Source organism: Podarcis erhardii (assembly GCF_964252035.2).
Source record: "Podarcis erhardii genome assembly, chromosome: 3".
NCBI classification, from domain to species: domain Eukaryota; kingdom Metazoa; phylum Chordata; class Lepidosauria; order Squamata; family Lacertidae; genus Podarcis; species Podarcis erhardii.
The window spans coordinates 11,135,111-11,160,127 of record NC_138507.1 but is presented as its reverse complement, the minus strand read 5'-3'; the positions used below and the strand labels follow the sequence as shown (position 1 = coordinate 11,160,127).

Sequence of the window (25,017 nt, the reverse complement as noted above, 5' to 3'; positions counted from 1 at the left end):
AGAAGCCCGGCGCTCCGGTTTCTACGTCACCCAACGCGCCGGGCTTTCAGAAAGCCCATGAAAGGCGGCTGTCTGGTTGCCATGGGAACCCCCTCCCTTTCCCTAAAGGGAGACGGCTACTGCGCCTGCGCCCCCAAAGGGCGAGAACCCGTTTTTTGCTTGGCGGGGAAGGGGAAACGAGGCAGAGGCTGGGCTCCCGGTTCCCCGCGCAGGGGCAGCCGGTAGACTAGAGCGCAGCTTGATTTCAGACGCCTTTGCCCCATAGGAAACGACGGAGGGAGGTGCAGGGCCGGAGCCGAGCTGCGTTTGGGCAGCAGCACTTCCCGCCTCTACTCACCTCCCTGGGAAATGGGGCGAGGGGGGGAGACTGCAGAAGCAAAGAGATGGGGGACTTGCTGCACTTTTCTTAAGTCCTATTCCTATTTGGCGTGGTTCGTTTTACTTCGCTTAAAAAAAGAAAACCCAAATTGCACGGTTTGCAAGAAATTTTTAAAATGTGTGCGTGCCCCGTGTACCGCCTGCCATGGGTGCAAGCTTTTACCAAACAGGGTTTCTTTTTCTTTTTTAAAATAATATTTATTAAAGTTTTGAAAGTTACAGGGGGAAAAAGAATTAAACATAACAAAACCATACAATACAATACAAAGACAAAAATACTACATGTACATAACAAAAATAAAACAAAAACAATTAAAAAAAACACATCCAATACTTTCAATGTTATTAACTTTCTTTTACTTGTTTCAGCGACCTCCTCACACCTCCCTTTTTTGTATTCCACTTTGATTAATTGTTTCAGCAAATCCTTTCCATCTTCCTCAATTTTCTGTCCTATCATTTAACTTGACAAATTCTAACATTATTTTTTCCTTTAATCCATTTACAATCTATTGTACTTAATTCTTTATAACATTTCTGCTAAAGCCATGTAACTTCATTCCAACATCTTTCTAACATTCCTTAATTTTACAATATTTCTGTAGATAATCTTTAAATTTCTTCCAATCTTCTTCCACCGACTCTTCTCCCTGGTCTAGGATTCTGCCAGTTATTTCCTACCAAACAGGGTTTCTTGGCTAGTGAAATAAAAAAATTAAGGTCTTATATATAAAATAAATGTTCATAACTGCATATACAGTGGTACCTCTGGTTACGTACTTAATTCGTTCCGGAGGTCCGTTCTTAACCTGAAACTGTTCTTAACCTGAAGCACCACTTTAGCTCATGGGGCCTCCTGCTGCCACCATGCGATTTCTGTTCTCATCCTGAAGCAAAGTTCTTAACCCGAGGTACTATTTCTGGGTTAGCGGAGTCTGTAACCTGAAGTGCCTGTAACCCGGAAATCAGGCAAGGGGAGGGGAAACTGCAGAAGCAAAGCGATAGGGGACTTGCTACTCTTTTCTTAAGTCCTATTCCTATTTGGCGTGGTCCGTTGTACGCTTAAAAAAGAAAACCCAAATTGCACGGTTTGCAAGAAATGGGTTGCACTGGCATTGGCGGGACATTTTAAAAATGTGTGCGTGCCCCGTACCGCATGCCACGGGGGCAACCTTTTACAACACAGGGTTTCTTGGCTAGATTTAGGAAAGGGGTCAGCACACTTTTTCAGCAGGGGGCCGGTCCGCTGTCCCTCAGACCTTGTGGGGGGCCGGACAATATTTTGAAAAAAATAATAATGAACGAATTCCTATGCCCCACAAATATTTTTTTCAAAAATATTTTTTATTAGGGATTTCAACATAACAATTTATCAAAAATACATTATCCACACACACACCCCATTTTTCCCTCCCCCCCCAAAAAAGAAAAAACCCACCCTCCAACTCCCCCACCCCAGACTTCCCTCAGCTCCTCTTGGTTTCTCAGCACATGTTATTCTCTGCATGTTATAAAATTGTAAAGATCCTCAATTTATCTATACGTTACCAATAAAAAAATTGTGTTTATTCAAAACTTGCCAAGGAGTCCAGTTCATTTTGTTACTTCTTTAAATACTTCGTAAAAGGTTCCCATTCTTGTTTAAAGTCAGTTATCCTTGTCAATTATATGTCAATTTTACCAATTCTGCATAGTCCCATCAATTTCTCTTGCCACAGTTCTTTAGTCGGGATTTCCTCATTCTTCCATCCTTATGTTATTAATATTTTTGCCGCCGTTGTCAAATACATGAAAATGTTTTTTAATTTCCTTGGCAGGTCTTTTCCTGCAACTCCTAACAAAAAGGCTTCAGGCTTTTTTACAAATGTTAGTTGGAACATTTTCTTCAACTCATTGTATATCATTTCCCAAACATTTTTAATTTTACTACAATCTCACCACATATGGTAAAAAGTCCCTTCTTTTTCCTTACATTTCCAACACAAATTTGAACCGGTTTTGTACATTTTTTTCTAACTGCACTTGTTATATACCATCTATACATCATTTTCATATAGTTTCATAAAGCAATGACAAACCTAGACAGCAGAGACATCACCTTGCCAACAAAGGTCCGTATAGCTAAAGCTATGGTTTTCCCAGTAGTGATGTATGGAAGTGAAAGCTGGACCATAAAGGAGGCTGATTGCCGAAGAATTGATGCTTTTGAATTATGGTGCTGGAGGAGACTTGAGAGTCCCATGGACTGCAAGATCAAACCTCTCCATTCTGAAGGAAATCAGCCCTGAGTGCTCACTGGAAGGACAGATCCTGAAGCTGAGGCTCCAATACTTTGGCCACCTCATGAGAAGAGAAGACTCCCTGGAAAAGACCCTGATGTTGGGAAAGATGGAGGGCACAAGGAGAAGGGGACGGCAGAGGACGAGATGTTTGGACAGTGTTCTTGAAGCTACCAGCATGAGTTTGACCAAACTGCGGGAGGCAGTGGAAGACAGGAGTGCCTGGCGTGCTCTGGTCCATGGAATCCCAGTACGTTTCCGAGCACAATTCAAAGTGTTGGTGTTGACTTTTAAAGCCCTAAACAGCCTCGGTCCAGTATACCTGAAGGAGCGTCTCTCCCTCCATCATTCTACCCGGACACTGAGGTCCAGCACCAAGGGCCTTCTGGCGGTTTCCTCGCTGTGAAAAGCCAAGTTACAGGGAACCAGGCAGAGGGCCTTCTTGGTAGTGGCACCCGCCCTGTGGAACGCCCTCCCACCAGATGTCAAAGAGAAAAATAACTACCAAACTTTTAGAAGACATCTGAAGGCAGCCCTGTTTAGGGAAGCTTTTAATGTTTAATAGGTTATTGTATTTTAGTGTTTTATTGGAAGCTGCCCAGAGTGGCTGGGGAAACCCAGCCAGATGGTCGGGGTATAAATAATAAATTATTATTATTATTATTATTATTATTATTATTATTATTATTATTATCACAAAGAGTCGGACACGACTAAACAACAACAAAAGAGCATTAACAAAAGAGCAACTAAAAAATAAAAGACCTAAGCGCCATTCAGGCGTACACCCCATAGCTGTCAACCGTCCCTTATTTGGTGGGAAACTCCCTTATCCCAGGGCCGTGTCCCACTGCTGTCCTGGATTGATGATGTCCCTTAAATTTCCCGGGTTTCATGCTCACTCGGCTTGGGAGGGAAGCAGCGGCTCGGGGTCCTCTGCCTCGAGAGAGAGTGAGCACGCGCACAAGCTGCCATGTCTCCGTCTCTCTCTTTTCCCCCTCAGGTGCGTTGTGAGGAGAAGGGTGGCGGTGAGCGGGCAGGCAGCCCCTCTCTTGCGAGACTTCCACCACGCTGCCAGGGGAAGCCGGAGGCAGCAGCTGAGGAGGCGGCCTGAGGGAGGAGGAAGAATCATAGAATCATAGAGTTGGAAGAGACCCCAAGGGCCATCGAGTCCAACCCCCTGCCAAGCAGGAAACACCATCAGAGCACTCCTGACATATGGTTGTCAAGCCTCTGCTTAAAGACCTCCAAAGAAGGAGACTCCACCACACTCCTTGGCAGCAAATTCCACTGTCGAACAGCTCTTACTGTCAGGAAGTTCTTCCTAATGTTTAGGTGGAATCTTCTTTCTTGTAGTTTGGAGCCATTGCTCCGTGTCCGCTTCTCTGGAGCAGCAGAAAACAACCTTTCTCCCTCCTCTATGTGACATCCTTTAATATATTTGAACATGGCTATCATATCACCCCTTAACCTCCTCTTCTCCAGGCTAAACATGCCCAGCTCCCTTAGCCGTTCCTCATAAGGCATCGTTTCCAGGCCTTTGACCATTTTGGTTGCCCTCCTCTGGACACGTTCCAGTTTGTCAGTGTCCTTCTTGAACTGTGGTGCCCAGAACTGGACACAGTACTCCAGGTGAGGTCTGACCAGAGCAGAATACAGTGGCAGGGGAGGGGATGAGGAGGGATGCAGAAGGGCGGTGCTTCAGCGGCATGGGCGATAGGCTCTCTCCCTCCCTGCCTCTCGGGCGGAGAAGGGCCTTTGGAACTCCTCGCACCAGGACGACGGCAGCTTAGCCCCGACGTGCTGCTTAGCATCCCCTCCAACTAGTGCAGCATCTTAATGTAGTGATTTCCCCCTCTGCATCCCTTTCATAACTCTATCAAAAACCATTTGTCCATCCATAGTTCAGATTTTTACTACACGTTTTCTGTCAATCCTACCAATGTATGTAACTCTTTTCAAATAAATTACTCTTTTCAAATAAATTATAAAGTTTCCCCATTCTTTCTTAAAGAGGTCCTCTTCCTGGTTTCTAATTCTGCCTGTAAGCTTTGCCATCTCGACGTCGTTCATCAGTTTTGTCTACCACTCTTCTTTGGTGGGAGTTGTAGATCCCTTAGGATCATCTAATCCAACCCCCTGCAAAACACAGTAGTAGCAGCCAAAGCAGCATGGCTCCATCAATGCCGGATTCACGTATAAGCTAAGCAAAATCCCTTATTTTGGCTGCTGATTCCTTATTGTCAACTGTAAGTTGACAGCTATGGTACATCCCCTCCGCGCCCTCATTCCATCCTGTTCCATTTTCATTGCATAAAATAGATGTGATGCCCATTTTCATTGCATAAAATACACGTGATGCCCATTTTCATTGCATAAAATACACGTGATGCCCATTTTCATTGCATAAAATACACGTGATGCCCATTTTCATTGCATAAAATACACGCGATGCCCATAGCTAGGAACAGAATTGCTGTTACTGCAGATTTTCAGAGCATTTGAGACTCCCTCCCCGGGTTTGCGGGAGGAGGAGCTCTGCCGCTTCGCCTGCTTTCCTCGCCCCCGTTTCGGAGACGCGCGGCTTCCTCATTGGAAAGAGGCTCCCGCTTCCCTTCCGGCGCCTTGGCCGACTTGGGGCGGAAGGCAGGCGGCAGGCGTGGCTTGCGTGGCCATGGAGGGGAGTCCGGAGCCGGCTTCGCCCCCCGGCGTGATCCGCGAGGGGGACTTCGCCGTCCTCAAGCGCGACGAGGTCTTCAAGGCGGTGGCGGTGGCCAGGCGGAGGTGAGGGCGGCGGGCTCCCCTCTAGCGCTTGAAACACCTGGGGAGGCGGGGGCACCTCCGGAGGCTGCGAAATCACGGGATCGGGGGGGGGGGTGAGGGGCACCCGGGGTCATCTGGGCCAACCCCCTGCCCCTCAGGACAGGAGTCTTTGGGGGGGGGACCATGGGGTCATCTAGGCAAACCCCCTGCAACTCAGGACAGGAGTCTTGGGAGGGGGACCATGGGGTCATCTAGGCCAGCCCCCTGCCACGCAGGAGTCTTTGGGGGGGGGAACCATGGGGTTATCTAGGCCAACCCCAGCCACTCAGGACAGGAGTCTTGGGGTGGGGATCATGGGGTCATCTAGGCCAACCCCCCTGCCACTCAGGAGTCTTTGGGGGGGACCATGGGGTCATCTAGGCAAACCCCCTGCAACTCAGGACAGGAGTCTTGGGAGGGGGACCATGGGGTCATCTAGGCCAGCCCCCTGCCACGCAGGAGTCTTTGGGGGGGGGAACCATGGGGTTATCTAGGCCAACCCCAGCCACTCAGGACAGGAGTCTTGGGGTGGGGATCATGGGGTCATCTAGGCCAACCCCCCTGCCACTCAGGAGTCTTTGGGGGGGACCATGGGGTCATCTAGGCAAACCCCCTGCAACTCAGGACAGGAGTCTTGGGAGGGGGACCATGGGGTCATCTAGGCCAGCCCCCTGCCACGCAGGAGTCTTTGGGGGGGGGGGAACCATGGGGTTATCTAGGCCAACCCCAGCCACTCAGGACAGGAGTCTTGGGGTGGGGATCATGGGGTCATCTAGGCCAACCCCCCTGCCACTCAGGAGTCTTTGGGGGGGACCATGGGGTCATCTAGGCAAACCCCCTGCAACTCAGGACAGGAGTCTTGGGAGGGGGACCATGGGGTCATCTAGGCCAGCCCCCTGCCACGCAGGAGTCTTTGGGGGGGGGGAACCATGGGGTTATCTAGGCCAACCCCAGCCACTCAGGACAGGAGTCTTGGGGGGGGGCATGGGGTCATCTAGGCAAACCCCCCTGCCACGCAGAAGTCTTTTAAGGGGGACCATGGGGGCATCTAGGCCAACCCCCTGCCACGCAGGAGTCTTGGGGTGGGGACCATGGGGTCATCTAGGCCAACCCCCCTGCCACTCAGGAGTCTTTGGGGGGGACCATGGGGTCATCTAGGCAAACCCCCTGCAACTCAGGACAGGAGTCTTGGGAGGGGGACCATGGGGTCATCTAGGCCAGCCCCCTGCCACTCAGGACAGGAGTCTTTGGGGGGGGCATGGGGTCATCTAGGCAAACCCCCCTGCCACGCAGAAGTCTTTTAAGGGGGACCATGGGGTCATCTAGGCCAACCCCCCTGCCACGCAGGAGTCTTTGGGGGGGGACCATGGGGTCATCTAGGCCAACCCCCAGCCACTCAGGACAGGAGTCTTTGGGGGGGGCATGGGGTCATCTAGGCAAACCCCCCTGCCACGCAGAAGTCTTTTAAGGGGGACCAAGGGGGCATCTAGGCCAACCCCCTGCCACGCAGGAGTCTTTGGGGGGGGACCATGGGGTCATCTAGGCAAACCCCCCTGCCACGCAGGAGTCTTTTAAGGGGGACCATGGGGTCATCTAGGCCAACCCCCCTGCCACGCAGGAGTCTTTGGGGGGGGAACCATGGGGTCATCTAAGCCAACCCCCATCCACTCAGGACAGGAGTCTTGGGGGGGACCATGGGGTCTTCTAGGCCAGCCCCCTGCCACGCAGGAGTCTTTGGGGGGGGGGGAACCATGGGGTCATCTAAGCCAACCCCCATCCACTCAGGACAGGAGTCTTGGGGGGGACCATGGGGTCATCTAGGCCAACCCCCCTGCCACTCAGGAGTCTTTGGGGGGGACCATGGGGTCATCTAGGCCAGCCCCCTGCCACGCAGGAGTCTTTGGGGGGAGAACCATGGGGTTATCTAGGCCAACCCCCTGCCACTCAGGACAGGAGTCTTGGGGGGGGACCATGGAGTCATCTAGGCCAACCCCCTGCCACGCAGGAGTCTTTGGGGGGGACCATGGGGTCATCTACGCCAACCACCAGCAGCTCAGTACAGGAGTCTTGGGGGGGGACCATGGGGTCATCTAGGCCAACCCCCTGCCACTCAGGACAGGAGTCTTTGGGGGGGGGACCATGGGGTCATCTAGGCCAACCCCCTGCCACTCAGGACAGGAGTCTTTGGGGGGGGACCATGGGGTCATCTAGGCCAACCCCCCCTGCCACGCAGGAGTCTTGTAAGGGGGACCATGGGGTCATCTAGGCCAGCCCCCTGCCACTCAGGACAGGAGTCTTGGGGGGGGGTACCATGGGGTCATCTAGGCCAACCCCCAGCCACTCAGGACAGGAGTCTTTGGGGGGGACCATGGGGTCATCTAGGCCAGCCCCCTGCCACGCAGGAGTCGGGGGGGGGACCATGGGGCTCCTGCCAACCTAGCAGTTCGAAAGCACGTCAAAGTGCAAGTAGATAAATAGGTACCATTCCGGCGGGAAGGTAAACGACGTTTCTGTGCGCTGCTCTGGTTCGCCAGAAGCGGCTTAGTCATGCTGGCCGCATGACCCGGAAGCTGTACGCCGGCTCCCTCGTGTAATAAAGCAAGATGAGCGCCGCAACCCCAAAGTCAGCCACAACTGGACCTAATGGTCAGGGGTCCCTTTACCTTTTTATGGGGTCATCTAGGCCAACCCCCGCCATGCAGGAGTTCCTTGAGAGGGGTCCCATGGGTCATCTAGACCATGGGTAGGCAAACTAAGGCCCGGGGGCCGGATCCAGTCCGATTGCCTTCGAAATCCGGCCCACAGATGGTCCGGGAATTAGTGTGTTTTTACATGAGTAGAATGTATCCTTGTATTTACAATGCATCTCTGGGTTATTTGTGGGGCCTGCCTGGTGTTTTTATATGAGTAGAATGTGTGCTTTTATTTAAAATGCATCTCTGGGTTATTTGTGGGGCATTGGAATTCTTTCATTTTTTCTCCCTTCAAAATATAGTCTGGCCCCCCACAATGTCTGAGGAACAGTGGACTGGCCCCCTGCTGGAAAAAAATTGCTGACCCCTGATCTAGACCAGGAGTTCTTTGGGAGGGTCCCCAGGGACCCCCTGCCACACAGGAATCTTTTGCCCAACCTGCGGCATGAACTTGCCACCCTGAGTTTTAAGAGTCTCAGACTTGTCCGGCATTGCGTTTCCCCTGGGTTTTATTTTTAATTTTTCCCCCCCAAAAAATTATTGATTTTCCGAATTTATAAACAAACAAACAAACATAAATGCTATCTTTAATTATTCCACTATTATTAACATTGTTAAGTGACTTCCTCAAATCCCCCTGGATGAATTTCAATGTATATCATTGTAAGAGTTTTCCAAAACTAATTTCTAATGAGAATTACTTAGTAATTTAACTTCTTTCTTCCTTTTCATATTAACTTTAAACATATTATTTTATAACATCACATATTTAAATCCTAAGCCAATCTGGTACTTGCAAGTATTTCTATCACTCGTACCCCCTCTGCTGGATGTATTTTAGTTATCTTAGTATATTTAGCTAAATAGTCTTTAAATTTCATCCATTCCTTTCCCCTGGGTTTTAGAGCTCCACTCTAGCTAGCAGCTACAGGCCATGCAACAGAGAAAGGGAACCTCTAAAGTAAACCTACATGCCACCTTTTTTCCACCCCCCACCCCGGTTGTATATTTTCTGGCAGCAGTATTGTAGGGCCACCTAATAACATCAGCTGTAGCACCCGTGGTTTATTCGTGTGCTCATTTCTTTATGGTGGTGCATGTCAACATCTGCCAGCAGTTACCATAGAAAAAGCAGGCCAACCCCTTAGCTAAAGTGGTGCTTCAGGTTAAGAACAGTTTCAGGTTAAGAACAGACCTCCGGAACGAATTAAGTACTTAACCTGAGGTACCACTGTATTTCTAAAAAGAGAAAATCTTCTTTTAAAAAAGGGCCAATACCAATAGAAGCTTTATTCTCAATTGTACAAGTTGTGTCTACTAGTAGTGGAAGTCATCTGTGGTGTATGACAGCTCTGCAATATGCACCAGTACAGTGGTACCTCGGGTTACATACGCTTCAGGTTACATACGCTTCAGCTTACAGACTCCACTAACCCAGAAATAGTACCTCGGGTTAAGAACTTTGCTTCAGGATGAGAACAGAAATTGTGCTCCGGCGGTGTGGTGGCAGCTGGAGGCCCCATTAGCTAAAGTGGTGCTTCAGGTTAAAAACAGTTTCAGGTTAAGAACAGACTTCCGGAACGAATTACCGGTAAGTACTTAACTCGAGGTACCACTGTATTAGTATTGCAAGTCAGAGGCAGAGCTGAGGCTGTTTGAGGTTTGCAGGCTTCTTCTGGTTCCTTCCCGGGCTTAACCAACTACTAATAGACTGGAAAATGAAACTAAATTAACTGTTTTGCTCCTATGAAGGCATATCGAAACTGCTAATCTTGCATAGTTCAGGAAATACATCCAGATGCCCACAAGAAGCTATTCACAGTATAACTGTCTGCTTGCCATATTTTTCTGTGTATAACACCCCCCCATATATAAGAGGGCCCCTATTTTTTGGACAGGAAAAAAAATTGGAGGGGGGCCTAAAATTGCCCAGAGTTGTAGAGCTTTGGGGTGGGGGTGGGAATTGCCCAGTTTTTGAGCAAAACAGCCTGCCCGGCACTGCAAATCACACACATTGCCGCAGCCACCAATTGTCTGCATGCTCACTGCCCAAAGCCCACCTCTACACTCGACGCAAACACAGACGATTGCACGCCTTGACGATGCCGTAAATCTGCCGCCCAATTGCCACAGTCGCAGCCAAACAGCAGCAGGCCTTGCCAGAGCAATCAATCGCCACTGTCAGTCTCATGCTGCCTGCTGACACCAATCACTCGTACCCCCTCTGCTATCGGTGTATAAGGGGACCCACAGATTTTGCCTATTATTTCTAATAATAAAATACAGTGGTACCTCTGGTTAAGTCATTCCGGAGGTCCGTTCTTAACTTGAAACTGTTCTTAACCTGAAGCACCACTTTAGCTAATGGGGCCTCCTGCTGCTGTCGCGCTGCCGGAGCACAATTTCTGTTCTCATCCTGAAGCAAAGTACTTAACCCGAGGTAATATTTCTGGGTTAGCAGCGTATGTAACCTGAGGTACCACTGTATCGTCTTATACACAGAAAAATACGGTAAATTTTAATCTGGACTTGAGTGTGTTGCATGTCACATCTACTTAGTTTTTGATTGCTTTTGGATGCTCCTATCCCAAATCATTTGTTTCCTCTTAGGAAAATCGTATTTGAAAAGCAGTGGTTCTGTCTGGATAATGCTATTGGGCATATCTATGGAACAACGTTTGAAGTGACCAGTGGTGGGACCCTTCAGCCAAAGAACAGGGCGCAAGAGGCTGCCACAGGTAAGAGAAAACCAGCAGATAGTTTTGTGGCATAAAAATTGTATGTACAGTTCTGTGTAATAGTTTTGGCACATCTGACCAATGTGTAGCCTTTGCAGGGTGAGGGCAGAGGTTATCTGCTTGGATTAAATGTTAAGCTTTCAGAGAGGGCTATTTTGTTTTCTTTTTAATATTTGTATAGTACAGTAGTACCTTGGGTTAAGAACTTAATTTGTTCTGGAGGTCCGTTCTTAACCTGAAACTGTTCTTAACCTGAGGTACCACTTTAGCTAATGGGGCCTCCCACTGCCACCACGCCACCACTGTGCGATTTCTGTTCTCATCCTGAAGCAAAGTACTTAACCCAAGGTACTATTTCTGGGTTAGCGGAGTCTGTAACCTGAAGCATCTGTAACCTGAAGCGTCTGTAACCCAAAGTACCACTGTATAGAGTCAGCATTGATTCAACTCTGCTGTTAGGCAAAAGTGAGGGGGAGGCATCAGTCCAGCTACACTTCAAGCTGAAATAGTCAGGAGGAAGTAAACTAGTTGTCTGATAAAAGATTATGAACGCTTGGGAACTGTCTGTCTGGAGGTAATATCTGCAACACAGTGGCCCAGCATTTTCCAAGTCAGTGGGAATAATTCATCCTAATAAGCCAAGATATCTTGGACCTGAATCTTTTCCCTTTATGATGTGAAGCAGGAAGACTCTTTAACTAACCATAGTTTCCTGTTTTGTCCCAGCTAGGAAACTGTGGCTGCCAGTTTTGGAACCCCAGCTTTTATGGCTTTAAAAATAGCTCTAAGAAGACTATTGTTCTGCACGGTTCTCCACGGATATTTCACCATTTCATATGTGCTTTTGTTTTCAGAAACCAAAGAAGCAGGTGCCGATAATCGTAATATAGTTGATGACGGAAAGTCTCAAAAACTGACTCATGATGATATAAATGCTTTGAAGGATAAAGGCATTAAAGGACAGGTAACTAACCATTGTGATTCTCATCCTTCTCCCTTGGTTATCCAGCACACTCTTCTCACTGTGAGATACAACGCTAGACGGTTTGCTTTATCTGATGCATTCCGAGGTTGACGGCAGCCATGTAGAGTTGTGTCACGAGGCTGGAATCTAAAAGTAACTTCTTCTGCCTTTCCCCACATACACAGCATTACTTCCCCACCTTTAAAGACACACGTTTGAAAACCATATTTCTAGGCACTGTAGCTAAAGACGATGCATTCTAATGTAAAAACAGCATTGGCACGATCCCTCTCCCATCAGTGCACCTCTGTGCCATTACTATTAGTATTATTATTTACCGTATTTTTTGCTCTATAACTCACTTTTTCCCTCCTAAAAAGTAAGGGGAAATGTGTGTGCGTCTTATGGAGCAAATGCAGGCTGCGCAGTTATTCCAGAAGCCAGAACAGCAAGAGGGATTGCTGCTTTCGCTGTGCAGCAATCCCTCTTGCTGTTCTGGCTTCTGAGATTCAGAATATTCTTTTTCTTGTTTTCCTCCTCCAAAAACTAGGTGAGTCTTGTGGTCTGGTGCGTCTTATAGAGCGAAAATTACGGTAGCTTCCGGGTCATGTGGCCAGCATGACTAGGCCGCTTCTGGCGAACCAGAGCAGCGCACGGAAAAGCCGTTTACCTTCCCACCAGAGCGGTACCTATTTATCTACTTGCACTTTGATGTGCTTTCGAACTGCTAGTTTGGCAGTAGCAGGGACTGAGCAACGGGAGCTCACCCCGTCGCGGGGATTCGAACCGCCGACCTTCTGCTTGGCGAGTCCTAGGCTCTGTGGTTTAACCCACAGCGCCACCCGCGTCCCGTGCTTTACAATCTAAAAACACAAAAGCACACACCATAGTAACAAAACAAAAAAAGATCCCCTCTCCAGTTTAAAAACCCATAGATTGGCTACTTAAACAAAGGCCTGGAAGAAGAGGGATTTTTTTGTCTGGCACCTGAAGGCCCAGGGGAGAGCAAGCCACAAAAAGGAAACCACTGCAGAAAAAGCCCATTCTCATTTTGCCACCATCCGGACCTCTTGTGTAGGAGGAGCGGCCTCAGATGACAGTCGGTTTATATGAAGAGAGGCAGTCCTTGAGGTATTTCAGGCCTGAGCCGTTTAAAGCTTTATAGGTAAATTCCAGTATTGGCCCTGGAAGTTGATTGGCAGCCAGTTCCATTGGGCTAGGATTGGTGTTATTTTAAAGGTAAAGGGACCCCTGACCACTAGGTCCAGTTGTGGGGTTGCGGCGCTCATCTCGCTTTACTGGCCGAGGGAGCCGGCGCACAGCTTCCGGGTCATGTGGCCAGCATGACTAAGCCGCTTCTGGCGAACCAGAGCAGCGCACGGAAACGCCGTTTACCTTCCTGCTGGAGTGGTACCTATTTATCTACTTGCACTTTGACGTGCTTTCCAACTGCTAGGTTGGCAGAAGCAGGGACTGAGCAACAGGAGCTCACCCCGTCACGGGGATTCAAACCGCCAACCTTCTGATCGGCAAGTCCTAGGCTCTGTGGTTTAACCCACAGCGCCACCCGTGTCCGGTGTTATATTAGGGTTGCCATATTTCAAAGAGTGAAAATCTAGACACAAAACTTGTTGAGCTTTTTTTATTATTTTTTATTATTTTTTTTGGCAAAAGAATATATTTTTTAGTTTTTGAATCGAATACCAGCCTGGTCCCGAAAATTCCAGACATATGGCAACCATAGTTATATGCTCAAACCGTGTCACCCCAATGAGCAGCCTGGCTGCTGAATTCTGCACCAGCTGAAGTTTCCGATGGGTCTTCAGAGGCAGCCCCATTAGAAACATAGGCTGCTGCCATATGTCTGGAATGGGATTGGCAGAAATGACTGGCAGAATCCGTGACCAGGGAGAAGAGTCGGCGGAAGAAGATTGGAAGAAATTTAAAGACTACTTACAGAAATATTGTAAAATTAAGGAATGTTAGAATGATGTTGGATAGAAATTCAGTGGTTTCCAGCTGTAATGCTTTAAGATAATATGAAAAAAGGGTTATAAACAGGTTAAAAAGTAATGGCAAAGATTTGCTGAAACAACAATTTGAAGTGGAATACAAAAAAGGGAGGTATGAGGAGGTCCGGGAAATAAGCTAATGGAAAACTAGCAATGGAAAATCTGTATGTTTTTAACTATTTTTATTTTGTATTTTTGTTATTTTCTTTTTTCATTTTTATTGTAATATTCTAAAAAACCTTAATAAATATTCTATATATATATAAAAAAATAGAAACATAGGCTGCTGCCTGGAGATGATACTGTAATCCCTGGTTGGCAAACGTACTCCAGGTCTTTTCCTTCCCTCACTCCCAGTTGGCTCTTGGCTGGATGCAGGGCCATGTGGCCGTAACTTGAAATGAAAAGACCTTTCACTCCATCACGGAAAAATCCTGTGGATCTGCTATCCTGGGGGTGCATGGTGTTTTCAGTTGGGACATAAGTAATCCTGCCTGCTGTGATTCTGGGGAAAAGTGAAGTCCCTGGATTGTTTGTTTTGTGGTGGAGTTTTTGCCAAGCGCATTTCTTCTCTTCCCTCCTCTTCCTCCCCCAGGAGGTTAATTACAGGTGAAACTCGGAAAATTAGAATATCGTGGAAAAGTTCATTTATTTCAGTAATTCAACTTAAAAGGTGAACCTAATATATGAGATAGACTCACGACATGCAAAGCGAGATATGTCAAGCCTTTATTTGTTATAATTGTGATGATCATGGTGTACAGCTGATGAAAACCCCAAATTAACAATCTCAGAAAATTAGAATATTAAATGAAATCAGCAAAATAAGGATTGCAAATAGATCAATATTGGACATATCTCGCTTTGCATGTCATGAGTCTATCTCATATAATAGTTTCACCTTTTAAGTTGAATTACTGAAATAAATGAACTTTTCCACAATATTCTAATTTTCCGAGTTTCACCTGTATATGCTACCCAAAACCGGTAAACAACCAAAAGTGCTTACTTTCATTAGACGTTGCTTGTGTACTCTGGTTTAAATGTGAAAACTTTCTTTTTCTTTTTCAAGTAAGTATAACGTAGGGAGACAATGCTGACACACTTCTCTCTTAAAGGAAATAGTTCAACAATTGATAGAGAACAGCACCACGTTCAGAGACAAGACAGAATTTGCCCAGCATAAATACATCAAGAAAAAGAAAAAAAAGTAAGTTGCAAATTAGAAAGCCAGGAGCAGTATATTGTGGCTCACAAATTATCTGTGCTTAAAGTTAAAACACGATTGCTGTGCTTTCCTTACAGATATGAGGCGGTTATTACAATCGTAAAGCCATCAACACGTATTCTGTCAACAATGTACTATGGAAGGGAACCAGGGAAAATAAAGTAAGACTCAATTTATTTCAATTACCCCTGAATTTTAGAATTTTATTGATATTGATGCTGCATTTTATGTTGTATTTTATGCTGTTTTAAAGTCGCATTTTAATCAATGTTTTATATTTGCTGTTAGCCGCCCTGAGTCCGGTTTTTAAACTGGGAAGGGCAGGGTATAAATAAAAATTTATTATTATTTATTATTACTATAATCAAGTATTGCCCTGTTGGCTACCACGTAACACTGAGTGGGTGGGCCTTCACCCTGCCCAATCCTGCTCTACAGTCCTCCTATATATTTTCCTATAACATTTAGTCACCGTATCCTTAACTTGCCAATTCCTTCTCTAGCTTTTTGTATTTCTAACATAAAGGAGCTAATTCAGGAGCAGAATCATGGATTGATAGCAACTTCGAAGTTTTGGTTTTATCGTGTTTTTAATATTCTGCTGGGAGCCATCCAGAGTGGCTGGGGCAACCCAGTCAGATGGGGTGCATACAATTAATAAAGTTGTTGTTGTTGAAGATGGTGATGATGGGGTGCATACAATTAATAAAGTTGTTGTTGTTGAAGATGGTGATGATGGGGTGCATACAATTAATAAAGTTGTTGTTGTTGTTGTCATGTGCTGATAATAAAGTGAATGTTGTTTTTCCTTTCTCAGCTATCTGCGATACGATACTTTAGCCCAGATGCTGACTTGGGGAAACGTCCGTGCTGGCAATAAGATGATTGTAATGGAAACCTGTGCTGGATTGGTCCTAGGTGCTATAATGGAGCGAATGGGAGGTAAGAATAGCAGGCTCCCTATAGGCAGAACTTTGTGGTGGTGCTGTTGTGTTTTGTTTTTTAATGGGAATGTGGAATATCTACATAGTCCTGCTTCTTCGGTAGCATATTTATTTGACCTTTTTTGAAAACACGAGTCTTATAGCATCTTTAGGTCTAAGGCAGCCTTTCTCAACCTGTGGGTCCCCAGATGTTGTTGAACTACAACTCCCATCACCCCTAACTAGCAAGGCCAGAGCTCAGGGATGATGGGAGTTGTAGTCCAACAACATCTGGAGACCCACAGGTTGAGAACCGCTGGAGTTCAAGCTCAAAAATCACTCTTACAAAAAAGTGTCAGGGACTGGAATGAAGAGGAGGGGGGAGTGGTGGAGGTCGCCAGCCCCTTCTCCTCTAGCTGACAGGGAAGAGGGAGGCCGTGTTGAATTACAGCCGAACTATGAGGGAGCAGGTGGCGCTGTGGGTTAAACCACAGAGCCTAGGACTTGCCGATCAGAAGGTTGGTGGTTCGAATCCCCGCGACGGGGTGAGCTCCTGTTGCTCGGTCCCTGCTCCTGCTAACCTAGCAGTTCGAAAGCACGGCAAAGTGCAAGTAGATAAATAGGTACCGCTCCGACAGGAAGGTAAACGGCATTTCTGTGTGCTGCTCTGGCTCGCCAGAAGCAGCTTAGTCATGCTAGCCACATGACGTAGAAGCTGTCGGCCAATAAAGCGAGATGAGCGCCGCAACCTCAGAGTCGGCCACGACTGGACCTAATGGTCAGGGGTCCCTTTACCTTTACCGTATGAGGGAGATAACAAGTCAGAGACAGGCGAATGGCCAAGTTATGCAGAGTTAGGAGAAGCGATGAGGGAGACAGAGCAGCCAGTGGACACTTCATTAGGCAGCATAGAATCTCAGTGGTTCTCAACCTGTGGGTCCCCAGATGTTGTTGGACTACAACTCCCATCATCCCTGAGCTCTGGCCTTGCTAGCTAGGGGTGATGGGAGTTGTAGTTCAACAACATCTGGGGACCCACAGGTTGAGAAAGGCTGGATCCGCCATCCCCTAGAACGCGACGTTCGCTAAGGGTGCAAGAGCAACGGACGCAGAGGCATTTGACCACGGGGGGCCACCGTAGGATCAGGTGCTGTTGGGAGAGAGGGAAGGGGGAGGAGCCACAGTGAGCAACTCCATCGTGGAGGAAGGGCTGAATTATTTGTATGCTACCGTTAATGACTGAATAAGTCACAAGCAAGAGCTTTCTTGTTTCTTCCCTGCTTCTTGACACCCCCATGGTGTCAAGGGGGAGAGAATTCCTCAAGCCTGACAATGACATTTCTACCAAAATGTAAAGCTCAAAAAATTTATAAAAATATGAGTTGTCGGAGAACACAAACTCTCCTCTCTCCTCCCCACCATCTGCTGTTTAATTTTGTCTTGACAACCTTTTTGGTGCAAGCGAGTGAAGGGAAATTTTAGAACTTCTATTTTTTCATTATCTCATGTTATTTACTGCTGGGGGTTGGTCTCTGGTGAATATTTAACCAGTATCTAATGAGCTGCTTTAGATGTGCCTGCTTGGGCCTCTTCAGTGGCTTTTTAATTTAAAATAAAAATAAAGTCTCTTCCTGGTCACGTCCGGTGCCTCTGTCAAACTGCTTTTGGAATTCAACTTCAAAACAGGTTTGCTATATGGCAGGGTGGAGCAGGCAACCATTTGATGCACGTATCCGGAATCTAACCTTCCTTTGGTGTAATTACCCCAAAGTTGCTTGGGTCCTCATTATACTTGATTTAAAACTGAATGCGCAAAACTGAATGCCCCTGCCTTGAGCAGCAATTGTTTGAATTGATGTGATGTGAAACTTCTGTGAAGCGTTTCTCATGCTGGTGTTTATATTCATGCAAGTCATTTTCTGATAAGCATACACAGGTATGTATTCTGTACCAGTGCAGGGTGTGAGCCTCCATGTTTGTTGTAATGACTCTGGTCCATGCTTGCAGGTTATGGATGCATTATTCAGATGTACCCAGGAGGAGGACCTGTTAGAGCAGCCACAAGCTGCTTTGGGTTTCCAGGATCCTTTTTCCAAACGCTGTATGATTTCCCTCTCAGCAAAGTGGACAGTCTTCTCTCCGGTACGTTTTCTTTAAAGAAACTGCCTTTAGAATCTGAAGAGAATACGGCAGCGGCTGAAGAAAGCAATGGTTCGGTGGATGACAAACCAGTTTCCGCCCAAGAAGCAGACACAGAATGCAGTGCTGAGATAGCTGCGGAAGACAGTCAGCCTGAAGAACAAGAAATAATGGACATTCCAACGGAGGGCGACGCATTTGAAGACAGTAAAGCAAAGGGAACAGTAAGAATCTACTATTCTACTGACTTAACTTTTAGACACTGTCATTAAGCAAATGTTGCCATTTTGGAATTAATCCAAGTGGGGTTCATCTTTCATTTATTTGAAAGATTTGATGTCCCTCCCAAGAGTTTAGCAACTTCCAGAGTGATTTACAGTCACTTGAAACCTTAAAACATTTCTCACTATGTTTAGGGAAGCTTTTAAGGACTATTGTATTTTAATATTTTGTTGGAAGCTTCCCAGAGTGGCTGAGGATGGGCAGGGTATAAATAAATTAAGAATAATAATAATAATAATAATAATAATAATAATAATAATAATAATATCCCAGAGGCACCCTATAGCTTCAGTGACTAGTGGAATAGTTACAATGGAACCTTGATTCTCAAACTTAATCCATTCCAAAAGTCCATTTGACTCCCAAAACGGTTTGAAAACCAAGACGCGGCTTCCAATTGGCTGCAGGAGCTTCCTGCACTCAGACGTTTGGCTTCCGAAAAACGTTCAAAAATCGGAACACTTCCAGGTTTTCAACGTTCAGGAGCCGATTTGTTTGTCAGCTAAATCGTTCGAGAACCAAGGTACCACTGTACTATACTCTCTTCATTTGAGACTGATGTCAGTCATCAGGGTCTTTTGATAGAACTCGAAACTTTTTTTGTGATGCCTTTGGGTTTATTGACACTTGCTAGTGTTCAGAATCACCATGCATGCTTATGCACAGCACCAGAGTAATGTGATCTTTTAGGTGACCCATGGAGTCCCTTCCAAACCTACGATTCTATCAGTGGATTTTATGGTGTAAGGTCAGCTGTAAAAAAAAGATAAAGGGTCCAGTCATGGCCGACTCTGGGGTTGCGGCACTCATCTTGCTTTATTGGCCGAGGGAGCTGGCGTACAGCTTCCGGGTCATGCGGCCAGCATGACTAAGCCGCTTCTGGCGAACCAGAGCAGCGCATGGAAACGCCGTTTACCTTCCCACCGGAGCAGTACCTATTTATCTACTTGCACGGTGACATGCTTTCAAACTGCAAGGTTGGCAGGAGCAGGGACCGAGCAACGGGAGCTCACACCGTTGTGGGGATTCGAACCACCGACCTTCTGATCAGCAAGTCCTAGGCTCTGTGGTTTAACCCACAGCGCCACCCGCGTCCCAAAGTCAGCTGTAGAGTATGTTAAACAAAGAGCTTAAGCCTTTCTGTGCTAGCTCAACAGAATTTAGGATTAGAGTGTCGGGTCTTTCCAAAGTGCTCCTAATGCACTTTGCAGCTTGCAAAGCTTTTGGGAAGTGGTTCATCTTCACACTCCTAATATAAATTATTTTGAGCTTAGAGGCAAGATATCTACAAGTGGTGGTCCACTGAGAGTGGTCCACTGAGAGGGAAACAGTGGAGCATAACTTCCTACAGCACTTCTAGTTTGAATAACCTTTTAAATTTAAAGAACGTAGGCATTAAAGGTCAAAGCAGCCAACAGGTGGGTTGTCAGCTGTTTATTTTTTTCTTCCCAGACACACGACAAACAAAAGAAACAAGAGGAGAGGCAGAAAAAGTTGATAGAAGCTGCAGGTTTATTGAAAGAGAAAAATGCTGATGGGTGAGTTTGATCACATAACGCTATGATTCCTGGAAAATTAAGGGCCTTACTTTGTTTCCCAAGTTAAATATGTGCAAGAACCCAACAAAGCCTAATGGGTCTTTCCTTACAATACGAAGCGTGGGCTGAATATTAGATGTTCACAGTGGTAAGTTGGGTTTCAGTGCCTAGCATTGTCCATCTTGCTCTTACGACGTTTTAAATTCTTTCCTCAATTCTTCAACTCTTTCGTATCAAGGATGATTTAGAATGCCAGAACAAACCATAAAGTAGAATGGGCATAATGAGGATCAAAGATGGGAAGAGATCAGAGTAAAAGAGATATTTCTCATTTGGGAAATATAAAGGAAATATTTCTCATTTCCCTTAGCGGTTCAGTTCTACCAAAATCATGTATGCATAAATGACTTAAAAGCAACTCATTTCTAAATTATTTTGCTCGTCTTCTGTCCCAGCATAGTGATTGCTAATCTTTGCTGACAATTACGGAAAACTGGAATGAAATGGGATGATTTATTGAAGGCTGACATGAAATATTGACTCACAGAATTTATATTTGAGATCTCTGGACCAGAGCATTAAATGTGTTTTGCTTGGGGAGAAATGTTCCTTTGTAAAACATAAAAATAAAAATAAAATGTTACGTTTTATTACTGTAAAAATGCAACTTCAAAAATTTACTGAAGTGGACTTAATTACCTGAGTTTTATCGGCTCCTTCCAGGCTGTATGGGTGACTTGCAGATTTCCACATGTAGGCAAAACGCTTCTGAAAGTGAAATATATTGACTCAACATGGCACTAAAGCCTGCATCTACAACAACATTAATAACAGGACAATATGCTTCGCCAGATATTGCCTTTCCTTATTTCAGCTTGGCTTGCCCAGGCAAATATGAACAATCTTTTGATCTAACCTGTGTACAACTTTCTGTTGCAGTTTAATTGTTGCCAGTCGATTTCATCCGGCGCCTTTATTACTCTCCTTATTAGAATTTGTTGCTCCCTCAAGGCCTTTTGTTGTCTACTGCCAATATAAAGAGGTGAATCCAATACCTTTTATTTTTATTATCCCTCTGAGTTTTCAGCAAGTTCGTTTAACCAGTTTTTCTTCTCTTAGCCATTAGTGGAATGCTACACGAAACTGAGAGAAAAAGGGGGTGTCATTAATCTGAAACTCTCTGAAACGTGGTTACGAAATTATCAGGTAAGAATTGCACGTATATATGTATCACCATACTTATGATGGTGTGTATGGGAAGCTTAGTATAGAAAAGTGAAAAAGAAAATTGTATCTATTGGCTCTTTCCTTCCATCTCAATCTCAGCCGCCCAATGGATAAAATAGAGAAAGCAAGCATTCTAACATTTAGCTTAGCACCACTCTCAAAAATTCAGTGTTTGTTTTAGCCTAAGTAACCATGTTAGTGCAAGGCTGCCTTCAGTTCTTGAGTACAGTAGTACCTCAGGTTAAATACTTAATTCGTTCTGGAGGTCCGTTCTTAACCTGAAACTGTTTTTAACCTGAAGCACCACTTTAGCTAATGGGGCCTCCTGCTGCCACTGCGTCACTGGAGCACGATTTCTGTTCTCATCCTGAAGCAAAGTTCTTAACCTGAAGCACTATTTCTGGGTTAGCGGAGTCTGTAATCTGAAGCGTATGTTACCTGAAGCGTATGTAACCTGAGGTACCACTGTAATTGGGAGTATGAGCAGATACACAGATCACTGTTTAAGTCAACAGTAACTTTTAGTTTTCTGCTAAATAAATATCAACAGGTCACTGGCATCTTTGTATTGGGAGGGTTTTTCTTCGTCAATGCACAAAATGTTAACTGAACTTTACAGTGTGGGACCAATAGCATGATCGATAATAACTTTGGTCTGTGTTTACTTTCACTTTCAAGGAATGGACAGAATATTTCATAGTATGCAAACCAGGGGTCCTAGTTTTTGAAAAAAGCAGTGGTTAAATGATGCAGCTTCCCCAAGCTCACTTGTTTAGAGACTGACCGCTATTTGATTTTAAACCAGAGTTCCTGATTCACACACAACACTATGCTGAGAGACTTTGGAATGGAGTAAACACAAGGCAGTGCTCTGCTCTGGTTCCCTGAGACTCTTCTGAGTAGCATTAAACCACGGCTTAGCATTGCGCATGAACTAGCCCATCACGTTTCCAAAATGGCGCTGACCATTTTGTGAAACTTAAGTGTTAGGGTGGGAATGTCGTGGCAGATGTGTTTCTTTGTAGATGTTAAATGATATAGTACAGCTCCCAAGAGGCTGTGATCTATTCCCAGTATAAAAAAACTGGCGGTGATCTACCCATTGTCATGAGTTGTTGAGCTTATTTTGAGGGGCGAAGCCACAGTTGTTGAGCTTTTTGGGGGTTAGGGAGAACACCTTCGCAATCAACCTAGGGCACTTTCCAGATCGACCAGCAGATCACAATCGACATGCTTGATATAGTATGCCGTATTTTTCGCTCTATAGGATGCACCCGACCATAGGACGCCATCTTCTTTTAGAGCGGGAGAACAAGAAAAAAACAATTCTCCCCCTCTCTGCTCAGCGCCCCTTCAGCGAAGCAGCAGGAAAAATGGAGCCCCTTCCATTTCTCCTCCTGCTTCACTGAAGGGGCGCTGCACAGCTCTCCCTCTCTGCTGAAGCCAGGAGAGTCTTGCTCTCCCGGCTTCAGCAAAAGGAACCCGAACAGCTGTGCTCCGAAGGCTTCAAGCAGCTATCCCAGAAGCCTGGAGAGCGAGAGGGGTCGGTGCGCAACGAAAGCAACGCGAAGCCTCCGGAGTGCAGAGGGACCGCTCCCTCTGCGCTTTGGAGGCTTCGCGTTGCTTTCGCTGAAGCCAAGGAGCCTGCATTCGCTCCATAGGACGCACACATATTTCCCCTTAATTTTTGGAGGGGAAAAAGTGTGTCCTATAGAGCGAAAAATATGGTAAATATCCATCTGAATTCAGTTAGAGCTTAAACCTTGCAGAAAAAAAATACATCGTACGGCTACTTGAAACTATTCCTCATAATCATGATTGCGTTCCATTTTCTTGCTCTTTGTAAAGGTCTTGCCAGATCGGAGTCACCCCAAATTGATGATGAGTGGTGCCGGCGGGTACCTTTTGACAGGCATCACTGTTATAAATGAGAGTGTAAAATCCGGGGACTGCTCAGAACAGACAGATGAAGAGCCGACATCTAAAAAACGTAAACTTCAAGAGCAGCGTTGACATTTGAAGAAACGCTTGTTTTTCTTGGGGCACCAGATGAGCCTCATTTTCTATCCCTACCTGTGCTTAAGAGCACAGAGAAACGTACTTTGTCTTGCATTTGCCAACTGTTGCAGAGAAGGTTATGCAGAGAAGGGACTGCATTCGAATCCTATCCAACTCGTACATGGATAGCGCCATAGCTTTAAAACAGTATTACAATGTTCAAACAGCGAAAGACTTCAAGATATAAGAATCACTTTTCCTGGAGCTGCTGCAAAAATTGACTGAAACTCCAGTCTTATTTGCCTTCAAAGTTTTGTTTGAATTCGAATCTCTTATTTATACCACCACTTCATTTGTAATCTCACGGCATATTATGTTGTTGGTTAAAAATCCATATCTTTTTTTTTCCCATTTCAAGCCCTTGAAATCAAGATGTTATTACTAATAAGGGAAATGGATATTACAAAATCATGCAGTTTCATTACGGATGGGTGAAACAGGATTGAAGCAAGATTTTTTTTGTTTTGTTTTTTATCTGTTGTGGAGACAAGAATTAAGGATCATCATGTTTATGCATTTTAGAGTAACAGTGGGTTTTACCATTTTTACCTACCCAGTGTTAGTCATACACTGAGTAAAGCCATTGAAATTAATGGACATGGCTAGCTGAGGTCCATTAATTTCAATGGTTCTCTTCTGAGTAGAAACAACACAATAGTTCATTTTCACTTACTAACTAACTTTTTAAAAAATGAAAGCTGGTTTCCCTCTTCGCCTTTTTAACATGTGATAACTGTATATGGTTATGTAAAGTCTATGATCCGAAAACCTGCATTTCAATAAATTCTAAAGGGGGGGGTGTTTCTTACACAAGAATGTGTTGTTTTCTTCTGAGCATGAAAACATAGGTAAGGTGGAAACATGTTTAGCCAGCTGTACCTATTTTGGAGGATCAGTACAGTAAATAACAGTTAGGAGGGTCCTCAGGCCCTCAGAGGCTAGGGGAGGCGACGACGAAAATAGCTTCTGGTGGCCTCTTCCAGTGCTTTGCCAACTCAGTGAATTGATACTTAAAGGAATACGGCAAGACTTCGTGTTCTTGATATGTGGGCATTGCGCCAGCTAAAACCTCTTCCCCTAGCAGACTTGTTTAATTGGATACCAGTCTGGGTGTTTGTGTTTTGGATAAAAAGGTAAAGCATAAAGGGACCCCTGAACATTAGGTCCAGTCGTGGCCGACTCTGGGGTTGCGGCGCTCTTTTCGCTTTATTGGCCGAGGGAGCCGGCGTACAGCTTCCGGGTCATGTGGCCAGCATGACTAAGCCGCTTCTGGCGAACCAGAGCAGCGCACGGAAACACCATTTACCTTCCCGCCGGAGTGGTACCTATTTATCTACTTGCACTTTGACGTGCTTTCAAATTGGTAGGTTGGCAGGAGCAGGGACCGAGCAACGGGAGCTCACCCCATCGCGGGGATTCGAACCGCCTAGGCTCTGTGGTTTAACCCACAGCACCACCCGTGTCCCTTTGTGTTTTGGATACTTGCCGGCAAAACCTATGGCTCAACAGCCGCTCTGTGGCCAAAGTGAAAAACTTGCTTCACATGAAGCCAGGTAGTGTGTGAAGTGGCACCATTTTCCACAGCAAATCTCCTTCTCCATTGTATTTCCATTGTGCATAGCACCCTGGCTTTCTGCACAGACCCCAGTTAGGCATGGTATGTAGCAAGCAAGCAAGCAAGATGTTCCTGTGTATAGCCCCAAAGCAAATCACGCTTGACTAAGGTTGGCTCCTGAGCCCCATTACGTAATGTGTT

General features: G+C 45.8%; 1 protein-coding gene across 1 annotated transcript; it reads left to right on the top strand.

Annotated features, from left to right (window-relative positions):
* The first annotated feature begins 5,282 nt into the window (after window positions 1-5,282).
* TRMT6 (tRNA methyltransferase 6 non-catalytic subunit) lies at window positions 5,283-23,944 on the top strand. Its single transcript, XM_081855612.1, has 11 exons — window positions 5,283-5,441; window positions 10,763-10,890; window positions 11,745-11,854; window positions 14,985-15,076; window positions 15,172-15,255; window positions 15,912-16,036; window positions 18,025-18,380; window positions 19,891-19,976; window positions 20,916-21,018; window positions 21,096-21,182; window positions 23,052-23,944. The coding sequence occupies exons 1-11, from the start codon at window positions 5,332-5,334 to the stop codon at window positions 23,214-23,216; spliced, it is 1,446 nt and encodes a 481-aa protein (XP_081711738.1). The 5' UTR covers window positions 5,283-5,331; the 3' UTR covers window positions 23,217-23,944.
* The last annotated feature ends 1,073 nt before the right edge of the window (window positions 23,945-25,017 follow it).